Source organism: Hylobates moloch, unplaced genomic scaffold, assembly GCF_009828535.3.
Source record: "Hylobates moloch isolate HMO894 unplaced genomic scaffold, HMol_V3 SCAFFOLD_5, whole genome shotgun sequence".
Classification (NCBI taxonomy): domain Eukaryota; kingdom Metazoa; phylum Chordata; class Mammalia; order Primates; family Hylobatidae; genus Hylobates; species Hylobates moloch.
This window is the reverse complement of record NW_026652280.1, coordinates 100435800-100453456: the sequence shown is the minus strand read 5'-3', so window position 1 is coordinate 100453456 and position 17657 is coordinate 100435800. Positions and strand designations below refer to the sequence as shown.

At 52.9% G+C, this 17657-nt stretch overlaps 1 protein-coding gene across 1 annotated transcript in view; it reads right to left on the bottom strand.

Annotated features, from left to right (window-relative positions):
* Positions 1 to 17275, bottom strand: part of KCNN3 (potassium calcium-activated channel subfamily N member 3) — a 174337-nt gene extending 157062 nt beyond the window's left edge. Inside the window, exon 1 of the mRNA XM_032154422.2 lies at positions 16039 to 17275. Within this exon, the coding sequence (XP_032010313.1) occupies positions 16039 to 16956 (918 nt within the window). The 5' untranslated portion in view covers positions 16957 to 17275. The remainder of the gene's footprint in view (positions 1 to 16038) is intronic.
* Between the last annotated feature and the right edge of the window lie 382 nt (positions 17276 to 17657).

The window sequence follows — 17657 nt, the reverse complement described above, 5'->3', positions numbered from 1 at the left end:
TTTTTTTTTGTAGAGATGAGAGTCTTACCATGTTGTCCTGGCTGGTCTCAAACTCCTGGTTTCAAGCAAGCCTCTTGCCGTGGCCTCCCAAAGTGCTAGGATTATAGGCGTGAGCTACCATGCCTGGCCCTAAGCACTTCTTTATTTGTTTTATTTGTGGTTTTTGTTTTTTGTTTTTGTTTGAGACCGGGTCTCACTCTATTCCCCGGGCTGGAGTGCAGTGGCACGATCACAGCTCACTACAGCCTTGACCTCCTGGGCTCAAGCAATCCTCCCACCTCAGCCTCCCAAGTAGCTGCGACCACAGGCACGCATCACCATGCCCAGCTAATTTTTTGTTTTGTTTAGAAGGGGTCTCACTATATGGCCCAGGCTGGTCTCAAACTCCTGAGCTCAAGCGATCCTCCTGCCTCAGCCTCTCAAAGTGCTAGAATTATACAGGCATTAGCCACTGCACCCGGCTCTGAGCACTTATTTAAAATGACCACTCTCGGCCGGGCATGGTGGCTCATGCCTGTAATCCCAGCACTTTGGGAGGGCAAGGCAGGCAGATCACTTGAGGTCAGGGGTTCAAGACCAGCCTAACCAACATGATGAAACCCAGTATCTACTAAAAATACAGAAATTAGCTGGGCTTGGTGGTATGTGCCTGCAATCCCAGCTACTCAGGAGGCTGAGACAGGAGAATTACTTGAATCTGGGAGGCGGAAGTTGCAGTGAGCCGAGATCACGCCACTGCACTCCAGTCTGGGTGACAGAGTGAGACTCCATCTCAAAAAAACAAAAAAAAAAGCTGGGTGTGGTGGCTTATGCCTGTGATCCCAGCACCTCGGGAGGCCAAGGCGGGCAGATCACGAGGTCAGGAGATCAAGACCATCCTGGCTAACATGGTGAAACCCCGTCTCTAATAAAAATACAAAAAATTAGCCAGGCGTTGTGGCAGGCAACTGTGGTCCCAGCTACTCGGGAGGCTGAGGCAGGAGGATGGCGTGAACCCGGGAGGCGGAGCTTGCAGTGAGCCGAGATGGTGCCACTGCACTCCAGCCTGGGCGACAGAGCAAGACTCCATCTCAAAAATAATAATAATAATAAATTAATTTTAAAATAAATAAAATAACATGACCACTCTCCTCTCAGAAGCCCCTGCACTCCCATCCTGAGTTGTCCTAACAATTATGATTGTTATTGATGATGACAATGGTGAAAGGAAAAGAGATGTCTCTTTCCTGTTATCTAACTCTGGCTGTAAAATTAGCTGGGGCCTTAACAGATTGGGATCTAAGACTTGTCAATGGAGTGAGAAGTTGTATCTTGGAGGGAAGAAGCTCTTCATAACACTTATCATAGCACTTATCACCATCGAACATAATATATAATTAACTTAGATAGTTTACTATCAGGTTTATCTATTAAAATGTAAATTCCTGACAGCAAAGATTTTTCTGTTTTGTGGGTTTTTTCTACTACAGTCGTGTGTCCCATAATGACATTTCAGTCAAGGTCCTGTACAATTATAATGGAGCCGAAAAATTCCTATCACTTCGTGACATCTTGATGATCTTGAACCTGTGTCAGCCCAGGCTAACGTGTGTTTGTGTCTCAGTTTTTAACCAAAAAAAATTTTGTAAGTAAAAATGCATCTTTTTAAATAATTATTTCTAAAATGGGAAAAAGCTTATAGAGTAAGAATATAAAGAAAATACTTTCGTGCAATTGTATAATGTGTTTGTGTTATTACAAAAGAGTAAAAAAGCTTATAAAGTGAAAAATTTGGCCAGGCGCGAGGCGGGTGGATCACTTGAGGTCAGGAGTTTGAGACCAGCCCAGCCTACATGGAGAAACCTTGTCTACTAAAAATACAAAAATTAGCCAGGTGTGATGGCACGTGCCTGTAATCCCAGGTACTCAGGAGGCTGAGGCAGGAGAATTCTTTGAACCTGGGAGGTTGAAGTTGCAGTGAGCCGAGATTGTGCCAATGTATTCCAGCCTGGGCTACAGAGTGAGACTGTCTCAAAAAAAAAAAATTTTAAAAATTATAGTAAGGTTATATATATAACAAGTAAAGTTAACTTGTTATTGAAGAAAAAAATATTTTAAATAAATGTAGTTAGCCTAAGTGAACAGTGTTTACAAAGCCTACACTAGTGTACAGTCATGTCCTAGGCCCTCACATTCACTCTCCACTCACTCACTGACTCACCCACAGCAACCTCCAGTCCTGCAAGCTCCCTTCATGGTAAGTGCCCTATACAGGTGTAGTATTTTGTATCCATTGTACAGTATTTCTACTGTACCTTTTCTATGTTTAGATACATACTTGCTATTGTGTTATGATTGCCTACACTATTCAATACAGGCCTGGGAAGAGTAGGCTACACCATACAGCCTCGTGTGCAGAAGGCCATGCCACCTAGTCTGTGTAAGCGCACTGCATGATGCTCCCTTGATGATGAAACTGCCTAATGACACATTTCTTAGACTGTGTCCCCGTCGTTGCAACGCATGCCTGTATATCTGTGATGCCTAGAACAATACACTGGCACATAACAGGCATTCAATAACTTTGTCAAATGAATAAAATTATTTTTCCGCCTGGGATCGCTACTCAGCTGGAAGTTTCTAAGTGTCTAGCAAATGGTAGGTGCTTGACAGATGCCTACTGAATGTCAGGCTGATCTGTTAGCAGGGTCATTGGGGAAACTGAGACAGCTTAGCTGAGTCATCCCACAGAAAGCAAAAGCAAGCGCCAAGGGTCCTTGAGTCAGACGTGGTGCCTCCTCCCGCTGCCACCCATGCTCCCTCTCCCCGCCCTGAGGGAAGCTCCCCTGAGCCCAACAGCCTCAGGTACCTCAGGGAAAAGTACATTTCTTTTCCTTTCCATAGACTTTTATTCTCCCAGTGAGAAGACAAATCTGTTTCCCCTCCACCAGAAGGCCTCAAGCCACAGCTACTTACATTATAGTAATTAAATCCCTGCTGCTAGGAGGGTTCAGGAGACAAGCAGGCCTCGTGCCAAGGGCTGGCCTGCAGGGAGGAGGCAGCAGGGAGGGAGGCTGGCCAGAAGGGCCTGTCTCTCAGCTGTCTCCTGAGAGTGAGAAAATCCCCTTAGCCACTATGTCTTCACAGGCTTTCGCTTGTGGGATAGGAAGATAATGCCCCCCGCAGCCCACCCTGCCAACATGCACCATTGATGAGGACCCCCTCCAGCTGGAATAGCATAGCTTTCTTCCAGTTCTCTCCGAAATTCCATCTGGTGCTCACGACCTTCCCGCAGATGGCCAGCGCAGGAAACATCCCCTCCTCAGGCTCCTTCTCTCACTCTCTAGATACAAAACAGAGGCCCAGAAACCAAGCCGCCCCACACCTAGCCTAGGACGCTTCTCCTCACCTGCAGCTCAGCTGGCCTTCACAGAGCCCTCCATGTGTGCCAGAAACCATGTCCCACGCCTTACAAACAGCAACATCTCATTAACTCTCATGACAGCCCCAGCGGCCAGGTTAGGATTCGCCCCCACGGAAACTGCGAATCAAAGCACTGAGACAGCTTCCCAAAGCCACACAGCCTACAGTAAGTGACACAGCCAGCGCTGTACCCAATATCTGCCTGGCGCTAAAGCCTGTTCTCCTAATGCCAGGCTAGATGGCCCGTATAGAAGAATCAGAGGATGGCCTGGGAGACAGATATGAGGGAGGATGGAAGAAGTGAGGGTGAGATGGACCTTCAGGAAATGGGGGGGAGGGGAGCAGACAGAGGCATGGGACACCAAGTCTCAGGCTTGTGGGTCAAACCCAAGCCACATGTGTGTGGCCCTGTCTCTCGCAAAGCTCACATCAGACCTGTTGTTACTTGTTCAGTGCCTGCCTCCCCCACCAGCCCGTGAGCTCCATGTCTATTTCCACGATCCCAGGCGGAAAAATAATTTTATTCATTTGACAAAGTTATTGAATGCCTGTTATGTGCCAGTGTATTGTTCTAGGCATCACAGATATACAGTCATGCATTGCAACGACGGGGACACAGTCTAAGAAATGTGTCATTAGGCAGTTTCATCATCATGTGAGCATCATGCAGTGCGCTTACACAGACTAGGTGGCCTGGCCTTCTGCACACGAGGCTGTATGGTGTAGAACCCCTAGAGCCAACCAGAACACGCCAGGTGGTGCCCTTGTCTCATTTATTCCTCATGACACCCATTCTCATGAGAGAGAAAAAACACTGTTAACCCCATTCACAGACCTGGAGACTGAGGCTCAAAGAGGCCAGTTTTCTCAACAAGGCTGCACAGCCGGGAAGCCACAGAGCTGCGGCGAGAACTCTAGGACGCATGCTGTTGAGGGCTCGGCTGGCCCCTCCAGGGCCCACAGGAGACTTTCCTCAGCCCCAGAGCCCAGCACGGAACCTGGAGCTTCAGCAAACCCTTGTATCTAAACGGACAGCATCCTCCTCCCCTCCTCCCTCTACCCTTACCCCACTCCATGAGCACAAAACATCCCCTGAGGCTCTGGGGGAGGCTGGCAGGGCACTGAGAGTGGCACAGTAAGGGGCGGGGTGGGCGGGAGTGGAGAGCTCAGGGAGGGCAGGAGAAGCTTTTTGGCTTGAAAGAGCCCAGTCTAGGGTCTGATATGCAAAAGCATGTCTGCTGCACGATGTGAGGGCGTCAGAGACACTCCCCTGTGTGCAAATCCAACCTCCACCATCTCCCAGCTGTGAGACCCTGGGCAAGTCACTTAACCTCTCTGAGCCTTGGGTCTGTCATCTGTAAAATGGGGAGAATTATATCTACCTCACAGGGTTATTGTGAGGACTTAATGAGATGAGGTGTGTAAATGCACATAGGAGGCCCTTAATAAATACTCTCTTCTCCTCCGCCGCCTGTCACCTCTTCACTCCTGAATAAGACCCGGTGTTGCTTTGGAGTCATTCCTATGGAAGGAAAAATAAGTTCCCATTTGATGAGAGTGGTGCATTCCCCCAAGCTGCTGTGGACACAGGCTTTCTATATGATCCCATCCACCACGAGGAAACCCTCATGACTCAACTCCATCCTAGACTTCCTCTCAGCTTGCATCAATTTCATTTCACTCTTGAGGGATCTTTCCATCGCTGGCACATAGTGTGCACCCTGTCAGGTGTCTTCTGCCAAAATGCCCTCCCACCAGGCTCAGCACCATTACTCTCCCAGAGCAGGAGAAAGCATCTTGGCAGAGCTTAACACCAGGTCCAGCCCAGAGCAGGAGGGGCTGGGAACCATGGGCCCAGCTGTGAGGGACCTTGTATGATCCCAAGGCCACTGAGCTCTCAGAAGAAACAACCAAGGTAAAACCCACCATTGCCCAGCACGGACAAGAGCTCCCTGGGTGACAGCTCTGGCCCACGTTGAATTCTTCACCTCTCCACCCACAAGAGGAATTAAAATACCACCTCCCAAATAAAGAGGCCACTGCGCAAGTCCACACAGCCAAATAGCCAAGATTTGAATCCAGGTCTACAGGGAAAGCCTGTGCTATCTTAGGAAGAGTTGGTGGAGAGCAACACATCTGGCTGGGGAGAGACCCCCCTGGAGTCTGTAAGGCACAGATTCTCTGCACTCCTGCCGCCTGGAGCAGGGCTTGCCACACTGTGGGTGTTCAGGTATGTTTCCAGAAGAGGGATGGGAGAAAGAAAAAGAGAGGAAGAACTAAAACCAGGAATTCCAGGATTCCAGCTATGCCCCTGCCACTAACAATGCTGAGTAGCCTTGGACAAGTTATGTAACTTTTTTTTTTTTTGAGACAAGGTGTCACTATGTTGCCCAGGCTGGTCTTGAGGTCCTGGGCTCAACTGATCCTCCCGCCTTGGCCTCCCAAAGTGCTGGATTACAGGTGTGAGCCACCGCATAACTTCTGTGGGCCTTGGGGTCCTATAAGGAGGAGGATGGTCCTTTCCCTGCCTTCCTCACAGGGCTGGGAGGCATATGCAGGGATCATGCCCACCCAGGCTAGCACACCTGGCTGGCCCACAGAGCTTGGCCATCCAGGGCAGGTATGGTGCCCCCCTGAGGAGGCCTCCCCTGCATCCTCCACCAATGCCATCCAGCTCTGAGCCCCTCCAAAGACGGTGGCTCAACCCTGAGCAACATGCCTACCCCAAGCCCTCACCTTGGGAGAAGGTAACATCACCCATGCCGGCAGCTTCGGCTATTCCCATGTATGGGAGCTTTTTGGGGAGCCAACATCTTACCCACTGGAAGCTAGAAAAGAAAGAAAATAGCTAAACTCCAATTTGTTAAAATCAGAAATCTCAAAAGGGGTTTTGCTCTGCAAAAATCGCTGCTCGTGGAAGCTTGCGAGGAGGCAGGCTGGTGCCAACTCAGGCAAAGGGGTTAGGAGGAGCCAGCATTTGCTGGCAGCCCAGGAGCACCCACAGCCAGGCTGGCCACTTGACCAACCATTAGCAAGTGTCATCCTCCCCAGGCTAGTGGATGTCAGTCTCCCCACATCCATTACAAACGGGGACACTGAGGCTCAGAGAGTTTGAGGCACAGAGCTTAAGGAAAACCAACAGTGGCAGATGGACCAGAATGAGCAAGGGCAGCCTCTCCCTGCCTCCCTGCAGGCCCCCCTCAGTTCAAAGCCACTGACAGGTCAGCAACGTTCAATGGCTCAAGCCAGGCAACAGGTCATCTGCTTCCTCCTCCCTACCTACTGGGTAACCTGGGCAGGGCACCCACCTTTATAGGTCTCTCCATCTATAGCCTGAAGCAAAACACCAAACAACTGTCCTTGTAGGTGTCGCCTGGTAGGCCTGGTATCAGCAAGCTCTAAGGAGTAGGTGCCTGCCAGCTCAGGCCCTGCAAGGAGTGTCCTTTAAGCTGACTTTCCTGTTCATTTGACACTGAGCAGCACTCCTGTCCTTTAAGAAAAATGCCCAACAAGCTGACTCAAAAATAACAGATGCCAATTTGCATATTATTTCACACATCATTTGCATGCTGTTCATTTAGTATCATCAAGGCTCTGTTCAGAATGCGACTCTCGTTACCCTGTGACCAGGGCTTGTGAAAAAGATATGGCTTCCACGAAGGGCAAGCCCTGGGCACGTCCCTCCCCTGCCCAGCTGCTCTTGCTGCCTGCTCCCTGGCACCTGGCTGGGAACATCACCCACTGCCGCAGCCCTGGCGCTCCAAGCAGGGTGAAGGGGCAGAAAGAAGCTTTAGAATTCTAGGAAGCACCCTGACTCAAGTCTTGAAGGGGAAATTGTGTTCTCTTGACGACGCGTCAGGCAAGCTGTGGCAAAGCTTTTCTTCCCTGCTTCTGTCCCAGGTCAGCTTCCTCGTTCGGCTCTCCCTCTGGCCCTACTCTCTCAGCCTTTTTCTGCCTGGTCATCGTGTGTCCCCCTGACCTTCCTCCAGGCCTCTCAGCCTCTGGCCTGGCCCCATGGGTTTATTTTTGTTCTCTCTCCACCTGTCCGATTTGCATGTCCACACCCGGTTAGCTCTGCCCAGACCACAGATTGCCGACTGAGTGTAGAATAACTGGGCCCCATGGGGTAAGAAGGCTCCAGAAGTCCAGCCCAGGCCACCACTGCAGCCCCGCCCTCCAGAGAACAGCCCACTTCCTTTCTACTCACACAGATTCACCCAACAAGTTCTATCCAGAAACATGACGGGGGAGCTTGTCACGGAGGGGAGGCCATTTGGCCTCATGAGAAAAGGGGCATGTTCCACATGTGCTCTCCAGGCAAGGACACCAGTTCGTCTACAGCCACCTGCAGACAGTGGAGGGGTGATGTGGGCGCACATGCCCCTCCAGTCTTGATGCTCCAGGTGGCATCTTCTAACCACCACTGTAATAAAGGCAACAGTTGCCAGCTGCTGAGACCCAGTGTGTGGCTGGCTCTGTGCTGGCTGCTGTGCTATAGCCAGTAGTTGTGATTCCCTCTTAACACTGAGGAAATAGGCTTTGGGTTCAGTAAGTTCCCAGAGGGCCCATCACTGATGTGCCACCCAAGTCTTTTTTTTTTTTTTTTTTTTTGAGATGGAGTCTCACTCTGTTGCCCAGGCTGGAGTGCAGTGGCGTGATCTTGGCTCACTGCAACCTCTGCCTCCCGGGTTCAAGCGATTCTCCAGCCTCAGCCTCCCGAGGACCTGGGATTACAGGCATGTGCCACTAGGTCCGGCTAATTTTCTTATTTTTAGTAGAGATGAGGTTTCGCCATGTTGGCCAGGCTGGTCTCCAGCTCCTGAACTCAGGTGATCCACCCTCCTCGGCCTCTCAAAGTGCTGCAATTACAGGTATGAGCCACTGCGCCTGGCCCCAAGTCCTTAACTACCAAGCCTGGCCACCTCTAAGAAAGAAGGACATCAGGTCTTCAGGGCCTGAGTGTGCGGAACTCTGCAGCCCTGGTGGTTACCGATGCTACCAGATATTCTATCCCTCACTGTACCCTCGCCCTGGGCCTGTGTTCACTACCTGCCCAAAGCCTCTCCAGACGAGACAGTCTCCTCTTTCCTCCCTACATGCCCCTGTGTGCACCACATGGCAGCAACCTGAAGCTGGCCTCATGCCCGCTCTGTTCCCTACACACTCTGCCCCCTCTCCCCAGGCTTCTCACACTCAGAATTGAGCCCCTGCCCAAGCCCCTCCCATCCTAGCTTGTCTAGTCCTTCAGGGACCCCCCAACCTCCTATGGGGAATCCACCCAGCATCCCCAGTCTGAGTCACTGTCTCCTTCCTTAGTCCTCCCGAGCACCAACACCATAAACCACCGTCCGCCTAGGATGGATGCCATCTGGGTGCTGCCTGACAGCCCTAAGAACAGGAGTCTCGGGACTGTGGCTGCTCATCCTTGTGATGAAACATGATCTGGAATCAGATCGCGAAGCCTCGGCCCAGGAAGGGAGCTCAGTTCCTGTTTTTAGGCCAGAGAAACGAGGCCCAGAGAGGGGAAGGGACTCGACAAAGATCACACAACAAGCTGGAAGCAAGAGGCAGAAGCGCCTCCTGAGAGGCTCAAAGCAGAGACAGGCCTTTTCCCGGCACTCACTGCCCATGACAGAGCTCAACAGAGGCATGAGGCACAGACAGGGACGCAGGAAAATGGGACTCAAGAATGAAAAAGAAACATCTAGAACCAGGAATGGAAACGCCCTTCAAGGTCCCTCACTCAAATCCCCAGCAGAAGTTTGTGGTGGGGTTTGGAATAGGGAAATCAGAAGTGCACTGAGACCTAAGCTCTCATTCTAGAACCCTCTCTCCTGAGATGGGCACCTGGAGTGAGTCACTCAACCCTGGGACCCCCTGTGCAGCCGAGTTTTCTCATCCCTGAGATAGTTGGTCATCATGAGCCCTGGGCCAGCCATCGTGAGAGTCATGAGGGACCCGGGGTGAAAATGTCTTGTAAGATGTAAGATGCTGAGCTCATGTGACTGTCCCCCGATGAACAGCCACACAGCCAGTGCTGGAGGAGAAAGGCAGACTAAGAGAAGAGCAAGGCGGAGGTGAGGGGTGGGAGAGCTGTGTATGGACATGTCCAGTCAGGTCTAGGGGTCCTGCTGGCCCTCCAGGGGTGGAGGGTGGGGGTGCTGGGGCTGTGGCAGGAGCTTTTGCAGGAAGGGCTTTCATTTTCCCTGTAATCCCCACACCTACCCTCCTCACAACCTGCCCGGTATCACCCTGAGGGCAGCAGCATCAGACCCCAGAGAGGAGACATCAAGAACTGACCTTGGGCCAGTCCACAATCTCACCCTGATCCCAGGCTACCCCAGGGGCCCACACTTGCCCTGGCCACCCCTCCAGCACTGTCTTCTCCGGGACCTGCGCCGGCATCTCCTGCCCTCCATGGAGCCCTTCCTGCCCAGCTCGTAGTAAAGTTCCTCCTGTTCCAACATTTTGCATCACGGGTCTCAGTGCCATAAACTCAATTTGTCTCTTTTAAGGATATAAGCAATCTAACCAGCAGCAGCAAGGGAAAGGGCATGAACTTGGGAGCTAAACAGGCCTGGGTTCTTATCTCAGCGCCACCACCGCTAGCAGTGTCAGTGTGGCCTGGTGACTTCATCTACACAGGGGGCGGTGAGCACGACCTGCTCCTTGTACTCTCGGGTGTAATGTAAAGCCAGCCCAGCACTCAGCAAATTGTCCTTGCCTTCCCCTCTCCTGTCACTCAGCAACATCCTGGCCAGCCCAGCGAAGTGCTGGGCGACCAGAAAGTAGCATGGTCCCTGCCCCCAGCCACTCCTCCTCTCCTTTCCCTCAGATCCCAGCTGAGCTCCTGGGGGTGGAATGACAGGGTCGGGGGAGGGGGCACTTAAAAACCCATTCGCCTCCTCCGGACTTTCCTCACCCGAAGAAAAGGCACTAGAATTTTCCTCCCTACAGCTCCTGGAAACAGCACAGTCTCAGAATTCCCCACCCTCATTATTTAAAGAGGAATAGGTGCCTTGCTTTCTTGCTCTCCCTTTGGGGTTTTGAAAGAAAGAGAAGAAAAAGAACTACGAATGAACGTGCTGGCCTGCCTGTCACTGAGCTGAGTAAAGTGGTATTTCATCAATATACAGCCACCCCTCACAACCCCCGCACATACTCATTTTCTCCCCCAAATGTGCTTCACAAATAACTGCAACAGAGCTGAAGTGCTCTATTCTGATCTTACATTTCCATCCAGGCCCCAGATTCTCTACAGAGGTTACTCAAATTTCTTTTCATTTTGATTTTCTTTACCTTATATTTTTTTAAAGCAGATCTTTTGACCATGGCCTTACAAATCCCTCTTCCTGAAAGCGCAATAAGAGAAATACAAGGCCATCAGCTGGCATTCTAGTTAGGCTGTGCAGGAGATAAATGCCCCAGCCAGGATGCCCCTGGCCGAGCACCGGGGTAACGCTGCCTGTGGGGAAGGGAAGTCCGGACGTGTGATGAAGTCTTTCCCCAGGACAGTTATAAATAGTGTGATGACACGCAAAGGAGAACCATATATAAAAAGTTAGCTATCCCCCTGTGGGTTACAAATGTTTGACTCATTTACAGACTGTCCACAAAGATTATAAATAAAGTCACCACCACCCTGGGGAGGGCAGCGGAGAAGGCCATTTTCACTCTGTCAAAAGGCCACTTTCACGCTTGCCCTCCTGTGGGCTGACACACTCAGTGTGACCTGTGAAGACAAAATGTGTGCCTAGGGCCCTGGACAGTGGGCTCGCAGGCTCTCAGCCAGTCTCCTGCCTTCTGCATCCTGGTCCTGCAGGTCACCCCACAGGGAGGGTCCATGGAAAGGGCTGGAAAGGGTCTATCCTACTCCTGCTTTTCCGCCATGGCCTGAAACACAGGCACCAGTACCCAGAGGCATCTTCTCAAAAATACCAGGACACTGTGACAGCCAACACCCTATCCCAAAGCAGCACCTGGATCCAAACAGAAGGTGCAGAGCCACTTGGCCAGCCAAGCCTGCACTGCTGCTCTGCCCTTGTGCAGACAAGGCTTCCGTGACCAGGGGGAGCAGAGGATCAGAACTGGTTCCAGTGATACTACTCAATATTTGGTCTAGAGGCTGGGACCTCCTTGAGGTCTGCAAAGACACAGACAAGTTGGCCTTGGCCATTCTTTTTAAAGAGTGAATGGCCAGAGGACCAGGCTCCCCTGGGCATGAGGAGAAGTGGTCTCCCATAAGGTTGTCTGAAGAAAGAGTAACTAGAGGTGGGAAAAAAAGCCACTGTGGGAGCAGCCAGGGCAGCCTGGATAAGCATCTTCACACCAACTCCTCTCTGCCACCTGGGTTACCCCAGCAATGCGGCCAGGCAGGGGCCACAGAGAGGAGCAAAGGGGCAGGAAGTTGGTGGGGCAGGCGAGACAGGGGCATGGTGGGGGAGTGGGCAGAGGACTGGTTCTGCCTGGGAGGAGAGATGCAGACCAGTTTCAAGGCCGGGCATGGGGAAGTGGCTTGAGGTTGTACAGATTGGTGGGAAAGAAGAGCCATGCTGCCACACCAGCACTCTCCAGCCTCCCCTGAGAAGATCCCGCAGCCCAACACCTGAGGTCCCGAGAAACGAGGCCCATGGGTGCCTTGCTAGCCGCACAGAGGTACCAGCTCAGCCACCAACATAATGGCAGGGTCAGCGTGGTGAAGTCACAGCCTGGGGAAAGGGGAGGGCAGCCAGGCCTTTCCCCTTCCTAATTCTTTCTGAACCCAGGGAAGAGAGCATACAGGTAATTTAATGCAATGGAGTGGGTGTGCCCCAAACCAGCTCTAAAAGAAAATAAAGAACACCAAGAAGGACTTCCCAGGTCCTTGCTGATCTACCCTAGTGACACCGATCGGTACAGATGGCATGACTAAGACTCTCAACAGAATCTCTAGACCAGGCCTCATCATAATGTCTATGCCTTCAGAGAGTAAACCTGCCTGTTAAAAAAAAAAAAAAAAAAGGACTCCTCATTTGGTACAAGGGTCACCTGGTACCTTTAGGAGCCTATTGGGGCCATCTCAGGCATCTCTCTGCCATTTGATCTCATGTCCCAGGCATAATAATGAGAAGCTCTCCTCTTATCTGAGCTCACCCCGGAATCAAGCCCCACCTCCCTGCTCCAGGCTGATGCCTCCTAGCAGAGCTTACTTCCATCATCAGCACCTACAGGCCTGTGAGGCGGGAGCTGGGGATGTTCTGTCCCGGTTGCTCAACCCCCTCACATTGGCTCCCATTTGCATTAACTGAACATGCTCAGGGCACATGCCACCCTCCTTTTCAAGAGACCCAGGCCTGCATGATAAGTTACTTCTTCAGCAACAGCCACCCACCAAACATAGGTGAACAGCAAGGCCACAACCCCACGGAAAAAAAAGCAGAGAACTTCAGAAAGCAGCAGCTCAGGCACAAGGTTAGTTAATCTTCAATCACTTGGGGAAAAAAAAGTTTGTCCCCTCCCAAGGGCCTTTGAGTGGGAGCTGCCACTGGCTGGGCAGAATTACCTAATCTGCCTGGTACCCCTGAGGTTGCCTTATCCATCCACCTGCCTCCAGACTGGTCAGCAGGGCCAACCAGGCACACAAAGCTCTCCAGCAAAAGACAGTGTCACCCATCCCTCCCCAGGGTCCACTGAATGTCCCCGAGCTCTCCTGGGCTGTGACTAACCCAGACCATGGAGGAGTAGAGACCACTTCCTCCATGAAACTGGGACACAGATATTCACCTCCCCCCAAGAACAAACCATGTTTAAAGGTGGTCTCTAGTCAGACCTAGTCCCTTCTCAGAACTTCTTCCCTCCCAGATACAACTTCTCACTCCATTGACAAGTCTTAGATCCCAATCTGTTAAGGCCCCAACTAATTTTACAGCCAGAGTTAGATAACAGGAAAAAGACATCTCCTTTCCTCTCACCATTGTCATCATCAGTAACAACCACAATAGGTCCCATTTGTTGAGCAGGCAGATACGTGCCTTACACGTCTCTAATTTAATTCTCCCTACTCGACAGCTGGGGAAACAGGCCCACTAAAGCTCCATGACTTATCCAAGATCACACAAATAGTAGTGGCAGAGCTGGGATTCCAACTCTGACCCAGTTCCTTGAAATGATCCCATTTGCCTCCAGGAGAGAGGGGTATCTATCTTGGCCCTGCGGTATCTACAGTGCCTGGTACATAGGAGACGCCCAGAAAATACTTGTTTCATAAATGACTCAAAACATGGATGGACAGTGCAGGGATAGGTGAATGAGTGAGCAAGTTAAATGAGCTCTGCTTATCTCAAGACCAGCCCCAAGGCACACAGGAAGTGGCCGTTGAGGCAAGAAGGACCTCTCAGCTGCTGCCCCCTTGGTGCATGCCACTGCTGCTATGAGGGTCTGTGATTCAGAAATGGGGGAAGCCAAGCACCTCAGGTGGCCTCCCCCTTCATTCACCTAAAATCTGCCTTCTGAATCTCTGGGAAAGCCCCTTTTTCTGAGTCCCCCTCAGGGGTGGTACCTGCCCCAGGCAGGGAAGAGGGCCCGATCCTGCAGAGTGGTGACCCTCCCGTCGCGTTAAGACAAATGTGCATAGATCCCACACTGGGATCTGTGCACAGCCACTGTCTTTGGGAATAGCCGTTTCCTTAAGAACTCCGACCACGGGTGTCACTGAAAGAGAAGGTGCTGGGATTACCCCTTCCCCACACCCCCCTTGCATTTGGGCCTTCATCAGTTTTCCCCAGCGAGGGCCCCTGGTCTCCAAGGGAGGACTGGAGAGAGCCAGGGCTGTGACCAGGGCAGCTGCCAGTCCCGGCGAGGCTGCCAGCCCCATCTCCTGGAGCGCCCAGCAGGAGAGGCGGTTCTGAGAAGGCAGCAAGCAGAAGGACCCGCAGACGCAGAGGCTCATTACAGGGAATGACTAAGTGAGCTGCGATTCCAGGGGAAACCCCACTCGCTTCTGCTCGCTGAGACGTTCATCCTTGAGCTATTTTGACTAAGGCGGCTTCCAGGTGCTGCCCTCCGCTGGGGCAGCCCACTGAGAGCAGCCGGGTTGCTGGAGGACCCTCTGCCTGGGAGTCTTGGTCCTGGCTATTCAGGTCTTCTGACAGGTCTGCCCCACCGGTTTCCAGGGCGGGAAAGTCTGCCCATCCCCAGTTAAAGCGAGATGCTGGGAATGGGGGAAATCCGATCAGCACCTCCTAGGTTTTTGCGGCTGGATTTCAATAAGGAATGTGACAGTCTCGCAGCAGCTGTGCCCTGCCTGAAACAAGCTCTATTTGAAACCTCCAACAGCTGAACCCCTCCCAGCTACCCGCTGGCCAGCCCGCCCAGCCACCCCCCGCCAAGCCACCCCCTGCCCCAAATGACAAATAAATAGAAAAATCCAAGCAACAAGCAGGCGCATGCATACGTACACACATTATACACATACACACACACCAACAAATTGGGGGTGGGGGTATCGTGGAGCCACTTGTCCACCGATTCCCAGGTCTCCAAGCCTTCCAGCCCACAGCAGGAGAGCTCCCCGGCAAGCAGAGCATCGGCAGAAACCCACCTTCCTCCATCTCCATTCCCTCTGGGAGGGAAACCCCCTCCTCCGTCTTGGGGCTGGACTGAGAGGCTGGAGCAGTGGGGCCAGCTCCCCCGTAAAGCCAGTGCCTGCTGTTCTCCATCCGGGAGCGCACTCACACACACACTCATCTTTATTTATCCCATGGAGAAGGAGTTGAGGTGGGAGGGGAGAACTGGGGCTGAGCTGGGGCGCGGGCTCGTGGGGACCGCCTGGGAAGCCCTGTCATCCCGTCCCAAGGAGAGGTGCTCCCCCAGCTGATGCCAAGGCGGCGCCCAGCTGCTCTGCCCAGGTAACACCTGTAGCCATTTTTATCAGGAGATGTTTACGAAGCAGCAGCAGGTTTATTCTGAGTCCTCTCTCCTGAGGGAAAGGACCACTGATTTTCTCCACCTCTATTTTTGCCCCATGCCCTAAGGAGACCCAGGTCATGGATGGTTTTCTATTTTGCCGGAGACTCTCTGAGAAGAGGAGGGAAACAGAAACTTGGGAAGAGATGGAGAAGACAGGGAGAGAAGGGACTTGGGCAATGGTACGGAATCCCCAACCCCCACCCAGACATTTATTTCTTTTTTATCCTCAGGAAAATGGAGTGGAGCAGGGAGGGGAGGAAAGAAGGGGAAGTCGCAGGAACTGGCAAACACATGAAGGCGGAGTGTAATTAATTGGTGTGTTAAGCTGCTGGGTTATGCTTTAGTACGAGTGAGCCAGGAGGAAAAGCGATTTCTCAGAAGGGATTATTTAATCCTCCCTAACAGAGAGTCTGCAAATTAGACACAGTGTGTGGGGATGTCCCTTACTCCCCAGAGGAAGCGAGGAATGAATCCTCCCGGGATCAAGAAGGAAAACCACGGGAAGTTAGAGTGTTCAATATAACTGAGCAAGCGCCTCTCACCACCACCACCACCTCTCTCTCCCAGTCTCCCTCCCAATCTCTCTCTCTCTCTCTCTATCTCTCTCTCTCAATCCCCCTCTCTCAATCTCTCTCTTGCTACCTACATATTCCTTTTGTTCAAAGTATAAAGAGAAACCACAGCCCCTACCTTTGAGTACAAACCCCAGGAGAGCTCGGTCTCTATCACCATAACAACAATTCCAAACATCCCAAAAATCAGAGCATAGTCACTCAGTCGCTTTCTCTTTTCAAACAGGGCCCTCCTGTGTCCCAGCTTATAGCCAATGTTTTGGTTTTTCCGCTTGTTGGCTTTGGGGAAGGTGGTGCTGCTGGCGGTGGTGCCGGCATGCTGGTGGTTGTGGGTGGCATTAGGGTGATGGAGCAGGGTCTGGTGGGCATGGTTGTCCTCCCGGGAGGAGATGACGATCTCCGGGGGGTTGCTAGGGCTGAAAAGCTGGAGGGGTTGGCCCTCAGTCTCAGCCTCGATGAGGTTCCTCCGGGAGGCACTGAGGCGGCTGAGGGGCTTCATGACCCCACCGCTATACTTGCAGGAGCTCATGGCGATCTCCGTGAAGGGGTTGCTGTCCCGCCGGTGCACCAGGGGGCTGGCCTGCCGGTGCCGGCTGCCTCCGCCAGGCCCACTTGTAGCTGTGGAACTTGGAGAGTGGCCAAGCAAGTGGTCATTGAGATTGAGCTGGCTGCCTTGCCTGGAGGAAGGGTGGAGGATGGCGGTGGAGTTGGACGAAGGGGGGGGCCTGAAAGCGGTGGGAGAGGAGTGCAGCAGGCCAGGGTGAACAGGCTGGCTCTGGAGTTGGGCGAGCTGAGACAGGGGATGCGGTGGCTGCTGCTGCTGCTGCTGCTGAAGCTGCGGAGGCTGAGGCTGCAGCGAGGGTCCCAGGGGCTGCTGGGGGGCTGCTGGTGGCGCTGGCGGTGGTGGCTGCTGCTGCTGTTGCTGCTGCTGCTGCTGCTGCTGCTGCTGCTCATCCCCAGAGGATGGACAGGGGCACTTGGGGTCTTCATCCAGGTCCCCCACCCCCGAGTCATGGAAGTGCCCAGAAGTGTCCATCTTGGGGCCTGGCTGTATTCCCTGCAGCACAAGCCCCCACCCCAAAGCCACCCTCGCTCCAAAGATGTCCTCAAAGAAAGCCAGGCATCCAGTCTCCCCCACCAGTGTCTTGGCTCCAGTCCTCTCTCTTTGGCTTGCTTCGGTTCTCTGGGGCTGCCTGGAGTCCAGACGCTGCCACTCAAGAATGCATTGTATTGGGCAGGGAGGGAGAGCAGGAGGGGAGCTTGGAGAAAGAAGAGGGGGTGAAAGAACTCTCTCAGGAGGTGGTCGTCTAGGAGCGTGTGAGGCCAGGCTCAGCTTCACTCCTCGCTGGCTCAATAGCTTCGCTCTCCTCCTCCTGCCACTGTTACATTGTAAGCCAAGCCCACTTATTAGCAGCTGGTCTCATTGGCTTGGCTTAACTCTCCAACCTCCTCCTAGCTCCGCCCCCCGCATAGGCTCCTCCCCAGAGGAGGGGCCTGGCGTCCTCGGCTCCGGCCCCAGTGGCGACGCAGCGAGGACTGGGAACTGTAGTTTTTGCTCCCCCACCCCGGAGCTGAGCCGCTGTCCTCTTTCCTCTGACAGGTATGGCCACAACCCTCAAGCCCACGGCGATAAGTGATGTTCGCTCACGCTGGGCGATGGGGAGGAGGGACAGAGGGCCTCCGAAGGAGGGGAGGTGTGCACCCTGATGAGGGGGCAGATGGAGGGGAAGGCAAACA